The sequence below is a fragment of the Gracilinanus agilis genome, chromosome 1 (genome assembly GCF_016433145.1).
Source record: "Gracilinanus agilis isolate LMUSP501 chromosome 1, AgileGrace, whole genome shotgun sequence".
NCBI lineage: Eukaryota > Metazoa > Chordata > Mammalia > Didelphimorphia > Didelphidae > Gracilinanus > Gracilinanus agilis.
Genome location: NC_058130.1, coordinates 361,999,782 through 362,008,527, shown reverse-complemented (window position 1 = coordinate 362,008,527; position 8,746 = coordinate 361,999,782). Strand labels below are relative to the sequence as shown.

Here is an 8,746-nt window from a genome sequence, read left to right as displayed (position 1 = left end):
CTAATCTAATCTGCCCGGTCAGTCATCTCTTGGGTATGCAGGTAGAAAAAGCAAAGCAAAATCACCAAACACAAAGTTTCTGAAGATAACTTTTCATTTACAATGCATTTGGAATAAAGTGAAGGTAAAATTGACTCTAAGATACATTTGGACATCTATCATTTTCCAAACATTAAAGTGGCAAAGTACCAGATTTGAGTGAGTGACTCTCGTTTCATTTTCCAGGGGTAACTTAAGCTCCCAAAGAGCTCAAGTATACTTCAAGGTTCTACTGCATAATGTGTAAAATCTAGACGGTCCCTCCTAAACGCAACACTTAGAACTGCAGCACTTCCAACAATTCACGAGGTGTCCCCAAATGTAAACCATGTCCGAGTACCCTCCTAGGCTCTGCAGACTATGCCTCTGTATGGCAACTGCCTTAGGAGAATTTAAGTAACACAAAATAACCTGTGTAATCTGTCATATTACAATTTTGGAAATTGTGGACAAAACACCATCTAACAAATTATCATGAAGCTTCAAATTTTAGCCTGTAAGTTAAGTACACAGAACCTCCTGGCAGTAAAATGACTTCTTATGTGTAAGGTAGGTATAGCCAGGGCCTAGAACTTCACAGTCTCATCCGAGCAGGGGTCTTCACATGTCGCACACACAGCCCCTTGTGCTGGCTTCTGAAAAGATGGACTTGCTGTTTTGTAAACCGAAGTGCTCTAGTTTAGGATCACATGAGAGAAGTTTCCATTTAAAAAACATCCTTGCATGTTTGTGCAGTTTAAATTAAAGAAACCTGCCCCTGCTTTTATTTAAGAAATAAAACAACAAAACCAAAAAATGCTACATTGCGCAGGGATCAGGATTGGTACCTGTAAACATTGTTATTCCACTGCATCCATTACGGCAAAAGGAATTGACTCTAAAAGAAGCCACCCCATTCAGCTCAGAACTTCGGTGCTGGTTTTAAGATGGTGGCCCCTGTCTACAGGCTTTAAAAGAAAACACAAAACAAAACGAAACACGAAAAGGGGTAGAAAAAAAAAGGAGAGAGAAAAGCAGAGCTTAAAGCTGCGCCACAGAGTTCAATCTTAGTCCCAAACTCTGCTGAACATCATAGTTCATTTCCACATTTATGGATTGAAAAATGAAATTACTCTTGATAAATCAAGATATAGTTCTATACATACAAAGACATCACTGATGTCATAGTGAAAAAGGTTCAAACTTCCAGTGAAAGACTAAGCAAACCTGATAGCTTCCATCAAGTTTACTGGTACTGCAGACCCACTGTTTTTGGAGTTTGCCATTGGGATCACTCTGAGTGGAGGGCAGTGTGTTGATGGAGAGTGTGGGAGTTGATGAAACCATTTGTCTCGTTTGCAGATAGACTGCTGAAGTCAGCCACTGAGACGGCCATTTTGGCACTGGTGATATGATGCGTGTGATTTTCAAAGTCCACACCCAGATTATTTACAGAAACATCATTTATAAAAGCTTCAGGGACCGCAATGCCCATTTTTAATCTCTTTGCTGGTCTTTCGGACTCTTCGCCACAGATGTTCATGGGGTTTAGCTCTGAGTGATAAAATCCAGTCTCAAATAAATTAAAACAATCACTTTCACCATTGCTAGGCAGGTTAAGTAACTCTTCTGTTACAACAGGCACATGATTTACTTGTCCCCGAGGCAAATTGCCCAGTGGAGGAAAGTTGTCATCGAGGCAATTCACGTCTGTAGAGTTGCAGACTGTAGCGACACTATTGGTCAATGCTGAAAGAGAAGTGGAAAGAAATGATTCTATTTCATCTTACTCATAAAAGAACTCACACAAAATCTGGCCTAGCTAAATGTGTAGCTAAGGAAATAGATTCGAATGTTGACTTTACCTGTCAAGTCACTGGCAGTGAAGGAGTTTAGAATGCTTAGCTGCTGGTCAGGAAGAGGATCGGTCCGGTTAGATGTTAAGGCTGAAGAATTTACTGCTCCCCCAAGAGCTTCTGTTTCATCTACCAAACGATCCATGTAGTCCCTAGAAATGCACATTCGTCCTGCATTAACTATCATGAATATGGAATAGAATTAAAAAACATGAAATTACATGCATTCACAATGGTGAGGTACCATATCTCTACTTACGTGACTCCAGGATGATGATTATATCTTTTTTTCCCAAACCTCGTTTGTTGAGCAAAGTAATCGTAACGTTCTGATTTCTTCCACATGTAGTAGAATGCTACACATTCAGCAACGGTTCTAGTCCTCACCTAAGGAGAGAACATTAGAAAATGTCAATCTTTAGGAAAACCTTTCTACCTTAACTGGAAACTGCATAAAATGTCAAGACTGGAGATTTTTTAGGCTGACCCTCCATCTGATAAAGGAATGAATCCCTTCTCGAACTTCCCCAACAAATGCGCGTTCAGCCTCTGCTGAGACATGGAATCATTACCTCATGAGGCAACATAATTCTATTTTCAGACAGTTCTGACTGCAAGTTTTCCCTTGTATTAAATTGAAAACTGCCTCCCTGTCACTTCCATGGTCTAAGCACTGTCCTCTGGAGCTACTCAGAGTAAATTGAACCCTTTTCAGGTTCCAGAAGAGGTCCTGGGACATTTGGGATCAGCCAGCTATCATGCAACCTTTCTGCTCCCTAGACTAACAAACCCTTTACTGTTTTGGTTGGCTTCCTCTAATTACACTCCTATGGTCAACCAAAACTCACTGCCCACTGCTGTCCTTAATTTTCTGAACCTAAGTGTAGAACTTTATATCTATCTGTATTCCATTTCACTTTGCTATCATATCCCATTATTCTAGCCTGTTGAGGACCTTTTAGAGTTTACATTTAGTCATCCAACATGTTGCTGAACCCTCCCAGCTCTGTTATCCAAAAACTTAGTAAGTGTGCTATCTCTATCTTCATCCAAGTCATCAATTAAGACATTAAACAGAATTTCGGTTAGAGGTCTGGTTTTTGATATCGTCAGTTCACACGTTTCCCTACTAATGGCTATTTAATACTTGCATGCTAACCTCCATTGATCAAAGGAGTTTCCTCACCCAGGTGTTCCCTATACAAATGATATCAACAAGTCTCTGGTAGTCTCTATCCAATAACTGTATGTTATACTTTAAACTTTTAAGAATTAATTTATCTTATCAGCAACTTGGAACATTAGAAATATGGTTGTTGGATAGAGCCTGGAGACCTATGATATCAAACACACAGGGAACTCCCAGGTGAGGCAACTTTTCACTAATGCAGGTTAGTACCTTCTGTGCAACCTACAAACTTAGAAAGTTACTCAGAGCAACCAGAGTTCAGTGATTTGCTCAGGTCACAAAGCAAGCATGTATCAGACAGAAGCAGGGCTTAAAGCCATGTTTTCCTGGTTTCAAGGCCAGTGCTATCTACTGGCCCATGAGGGTTCTGCATAGTTGTTGATAGTTTATATTCCTTCTTTTGAAAATGGCTTTTTCTACTGTCTATTGTATTTGTATTGATTCTCTATTTGCATTGGATATTAAACTTAGAATAGCTTCTACATTTAGCCTATATTAATTCCACTCATGGAAAATCAAATCTGTCTATTTTGTCTTTTGCAATTACCTCTTTCACTTGTTTGCTTTATGAATTTATCCTCAATCTAACCACTGTAACAGTTATCTTCTTCTACTTTCTTCTAACTTTTCAAAAACTTTAAATTTAAAATTTTAGATTTAAATCACATCACTAAAGAGTTTATTATGGTATATGGTAAAAGGTTTCATCTAACCCTACTATTTAGCAAACTGCTTTCCAGTTTTCCCAAAAGTTCTTGTCCTAGGACAATTATATTTTAATTATCTTACTCTCCAAACAGTTTGTGCCCTTGGGTTCATGATATATTGGGACTACTGTATGTAATCTCTTTCTAGGTATTTCTTATCTCAAAGATTCCGAAGAGCATCCTTTTCTATTTTTTAGCCAGTAGCATAAAGTTTTGATAATTACTACTCTATAATTTGAGACTTGGTAATGCTAATGCTTCTTTGTCTTCCCTCCTCACACACCATATATACATTACTTTCCATGAATTTAACTTTTCATTTATCGACCTCATCATTGTAACTTTATCAATTTCTAGAAACTATCCACTTAGAATAACATTACATCCATCAACTAATTTAGATATAATTTTTTTTTATGTAGGCAGAACCTAGCCACGAACACTAAATATGGTTCCAATTTAGGGATTCCTTTATTTTTAAAGGGTTGTATAGTTCTACTTATATATGTCCTAGATGTCTGACTAGTCTAATTTCCAGATGTTCAATGCATTTTGTATTTATTTTTAATGGGATTCTGGGTTTTGTTAGTATTATACAAAAAGGTATTAATTTTTGTGGATTTATTTCTTATTGTACTTTATTGGGCTATTAATCATCTGTTAGTTGTTTTGACAATTTCTTTAGAGTTTGTTTCATAAGTAAGGCATCATACTGTGTGCAAATAATTTTTCCTTTTCCTTGCTAATGTTTATTCCTTTATCTTATCTTGTTAAAGTAGCATTTCTAATACTACATCAAATCATAGTGGAGAAAAAGACATTCTTGCTTTTGTCATATACCTACTGAGAAAGCTTCCAGTGTTTCTTCATTACAAATAATGCTAGCTCTTGGCTTTAGGTAAATGATTTTGGTATATGAAAGGCACTTTCATGTCTATTTCATGTCTATAACCTTTTTAGAGGTTGTTTTACTTTTTTTAAAAACCATAAATGAATGCTGGATTTTGTTGAAAGCTTTTTCTAAATCCACTGGCACAGTTATGTGGGTTTTATTTATATGATCCATTAAGCTAATTTGAATCATAGGATTATATATTTAGAACTATAAGATATCTTAGAAGTCATTTGGCCCAGCACTCTCATTTTATAGATTAGGAAAACTGAAGTCCATAATTTTAAGGATTTGTCCTACATAACACAATGAGCAAATAGCAGAGCTGGGATTCAAACCCAGGTCCTCTTAACTCCAAATCCAGCATTCTTTCCATTGCACCATGCCAGCCTTTTAAGTATTTCCTCATGTTGAACCATCCTTTCAATCCTAAAATAAATCCAACTTGATTATAACAATTTTTTGGCATACTGCTATAATCCTTTGGCTAAAATTTTACTGTCAATATTAATTTATGGTAATGGTCTGTCGTTCTCTTTCTCTGTTTTAGCCTTCCTTTACACTATGGACATCAGGATCTTCTGTAAATCACAAAAAGTCAAGGCAACAAGCATTTGCTTAACAAATGGTAAGCACCTGCTATATGCCAGCCAATGTGCTAAGCTTTGAGGATACAGAGAAAGGGAAGGGTAAGGGTCTGTATTTAAGAAGCACATAAGCATTAATTTCACTTCTAACTCTTTTCTTGCCATTTTTACCAACTTGTCCTTCTTTGATTTCCTTTATTTGAAGAGGCTACAGATTAAATGGATTGAAAGAAATTTAGTTTCTCTTCTTTGATATCCTATGGATGCTATCACTCTATACTTTATACTTACATAGTTTGAAATTCTTGGTCAATTTTGTGGTGATTTCCCAGTTCGTTAATAGATCTGAGATCCCACAGATGTGGGTACTCTCTCCAACAATGCAGATTTCAAACTATCTATGCATGCCCATTCTATGGGACCCCTGTCCAAAGCCTCCTCTAACTGTGATTTAAGGTATATATCCAACCTTTTCTCTTGAATTAGGTGGATATCAATGGGGCATTCAGGATATCTATTATTTATTCCTCAATCTTATTATGTGACCAACTAATTTTCCCCTGGTTGTTCATTTCTCTGATAATTTCTTTTATATGTCCTTTCTTTTGTGCAATTCTTCATCTGTAATGTACTGCCCTTTGGATATCCTGACCTTCAATTCTTTAGAAGCCTTGGTATTCCACAACTAACCATTAAACAGCATTGGAACAATATTAGTGTTAAAAAATGGGCCTGTTTCAGAGAAGATTAAGATAATTAAAAGACTTAGAATTTTCCAAAGGTAGTCCCATCCTATTCTGGACCCAGCTTATCATCAATTTGCAGTGTTCAAGATTGTGTATCTATCTATTTATATCAATATCTATGTAGATATAGCTATCCACAGATATACACACATACTGACAAATGATCTGATCTCTCTCTACAGGTTTTTTAGTAATAACTTTCTTAGATAGATTCTTCCTTCTTCCCTCCTTTGTTTTATTCTTTTGCTCTTTTCAGATGATGTAGGGAAGCTGGCTTTGGTACAATTTCTCATGCAGCCATATTGCTGGAAATCCAGCATTAAACTCTCTAAGGCAACAACAAAGTATAAAACTATGCATTTATCTGCTCATCAAAACATTTGAGAAGACTGCTCTCCCTACAGAAAGCACACAGAGATCAAGTTAAACTAAATCCTTTACAACATGGTTAGCAAGTGTCTTTTCTGTAATTCTATTAACTAAGAAGGGAAGACAAATATAAATTAGGTTTTTCTTTATGTGATATTTCCTTTCCAAATTACTAGGATAATAAATATAAAAGTATTTATAGCAGCTGTTTTTGTGGTGGCCAAGAAGTGGAATTTGAGGCACTGCCCATCAAATGGTGAATGGCTAAACAAGTTAAGAGTATATGAATGTCACAGGACATTATTATGGCATAGGAAACGATGAAAGGGATGGCTTCAAAAAGACCTGGGCACACTTGAATGAACTAATGCAGTGAAGCTAGCAGGAGAACAACCTACATTTAAATCAACTGACAAAGACTTAGGAAATCTGATCAATACAATGATCCACCAAAACTCCAAAGGACCCATGATATAAAATGCTATCCACTTCCAGAGGGAGAACTAAAGAATTATGCATGCAGAATGAAGCATATTTCCCCCTAGAACATGGCTAATATAGAAATTTGTTTGACAGGTTTTCATTTGTATAAAAGATAGCTTATTTCTTGACTTCTTGGTGGATGGGGGAGGTAGTAGAGGAAGAGAATTTTGAAATAAAAATTAAAATAAAAAATTTTAAACTCCAAACTCAGGAAAGTATAATTATCAACCTTTCAGGAAATAAAGGGCTCATTGTTGAAGACTGTTGAAGATCATTTTAGACATGGCCGAAAGTCTTTGAGTGATTAAGGAAATAAGGACTAAAAATCAGGCATCCCTCCTGGAAATATAGAACAAGTTCTGAATATTCAAATTTATGTGTTACTATAAATGCATACGTGGAAAGATATGTGAAAACAACATCCATGCTTTTGATGACTTTAAGGGTGAATAGGTTGTGACACCTACAAGTGAGTTCTGGGGATGTTTAAAGAAAAATCAGAATATAAATGATAAGAAAACAATCATCAGTTGGTGCTTTTTTCTGTTCGTGGCACTGTCTTGATAAATGAGTTGCTTACATAGATTTTATATTACTAAACTCCCTCTGTGTTCCTATTTGCATAATATTTACCTTATTCTTTTGTATAAGATGAAAATCTTTCCCATAAATCAGAAGAGCATGCTCAAAATTTCTGCATTCTTCTTCTGTCCATGCTGTCATCTCTTCTGGAGAAGACCAAAGCACAAAAAAATTATTTATAACAAACTACTTTATGTGAATTACTGACTCTCAGAATGATTTTACTATAAAAGGTTACCAAAATCTGAGTTCCCAAAAGAGAAATTCTATCTTTTAGCATAATTTAATTTAGGATCTTTACAGCTGACAAAGTCATAAAATATGTTAATGTTAAATTCTGGGCATACACACTTGCCATTATTTCCTTATGAAATGCTAATTCAAAGTAAGGAAGGATTATTATATCAGTAAACCAAATTATTTTGCTAAATTTTGCTTTCATTTATTTCTATAACTCTCACACTTAACAGACTTCAACCAAAAACACACCTTACAATAACTTCAGTGTGTGAGGGGAGAAGGGGGAGTAGTCTGTCCTGTTAGATTGATACAAATGGTAAGATTCTGATTAGGGATTCTGGGCCATCTTTATCTAGGAGGAATACAATATAACAATCAACATCCAATTTAGTGGATGGGCATCTACCACAAGTAAGACACTATCTGAAGTCTAAAGATATGGTTCCTGAACCCGAAGAACTTGAAACACAAATATTCACTAGTACTCAACAAAAGTCCAAATATCATGCAAACAGGGTGGCCATTACCATGCAAAACAAGGCCACCTAATATTGAAAATATTAGGTAATTAAAGGGCTTAAACACAAAGAGAGGAAATTACAGAATCTAGAATCTCCTAGACCCCAGGGCATTTATGCCTTCATATAGATTTGTAATCTTATCAGCCAATTGGTCAATAAACATTTATTAAGCACCTTCTAAGTGCAAACTGTGCTAAGACCTAAAAATAAAAAGCAAAGCAGAAAAGAATGAGGCATGAGGAATGACTGCTACCATAAATCTCACAATCATATAAAAATACATAGCATCTAACACAGATGCACGTGCACATATGCACACATGCGCGTGCGTGCACACACACACACACAGAAGACAAATAAAAAAACAATCATGCAGAAATACCAATTAAATTAAGTTCTACTTTCCAATGATTACTTATGATAACAGATTAAAAAATGTGAGTGGGGACACAAGGATATTGTTTCAGACTCTAAGCTTCTTCAGTGCAGGGACTGTTTTTTGGTTTGTCTTTGCATGCACAGCACATGGAATGATGCCCTGTATATTGAAGGTTCT

At 36.0% G+C, this 8,746-nt stretch overlaps 1 protein-coding gene across 1 annotated transcript in view; it reads right to left on the bottom strand.

Moving 5' to 3' along the window:
• Positions 1–1,309: 1,309 nt before the first annotated feature.
• The window catches only part of MIER3 (MIER family member 3), a 37,572-nt gene continuing 30,135 nt past the window's right edge, over positions 1,310–8,746 (bottom strand). The window contains exons 11-14 of the mRNA XM_044681054.1: positions 7,481–7,575; positions 2,134–2,261; positions 1,884–2,026; positions 1,310–1,767 (exon numbers count right to left, since the gene is read on the bottom strand). Coding sequence (XP_044536989.1) covers positions 1,310–1,767; positions 1,884–2,026; positions 2,134–2,261; positions 7,481–7,575 — 824 coding nt within the window. The remainder of the gene's footprint in view (positions 1,768–1,883; positions 2,027–2,133; positions 2,262–7,480; positions 7,576–8,746) is intronic.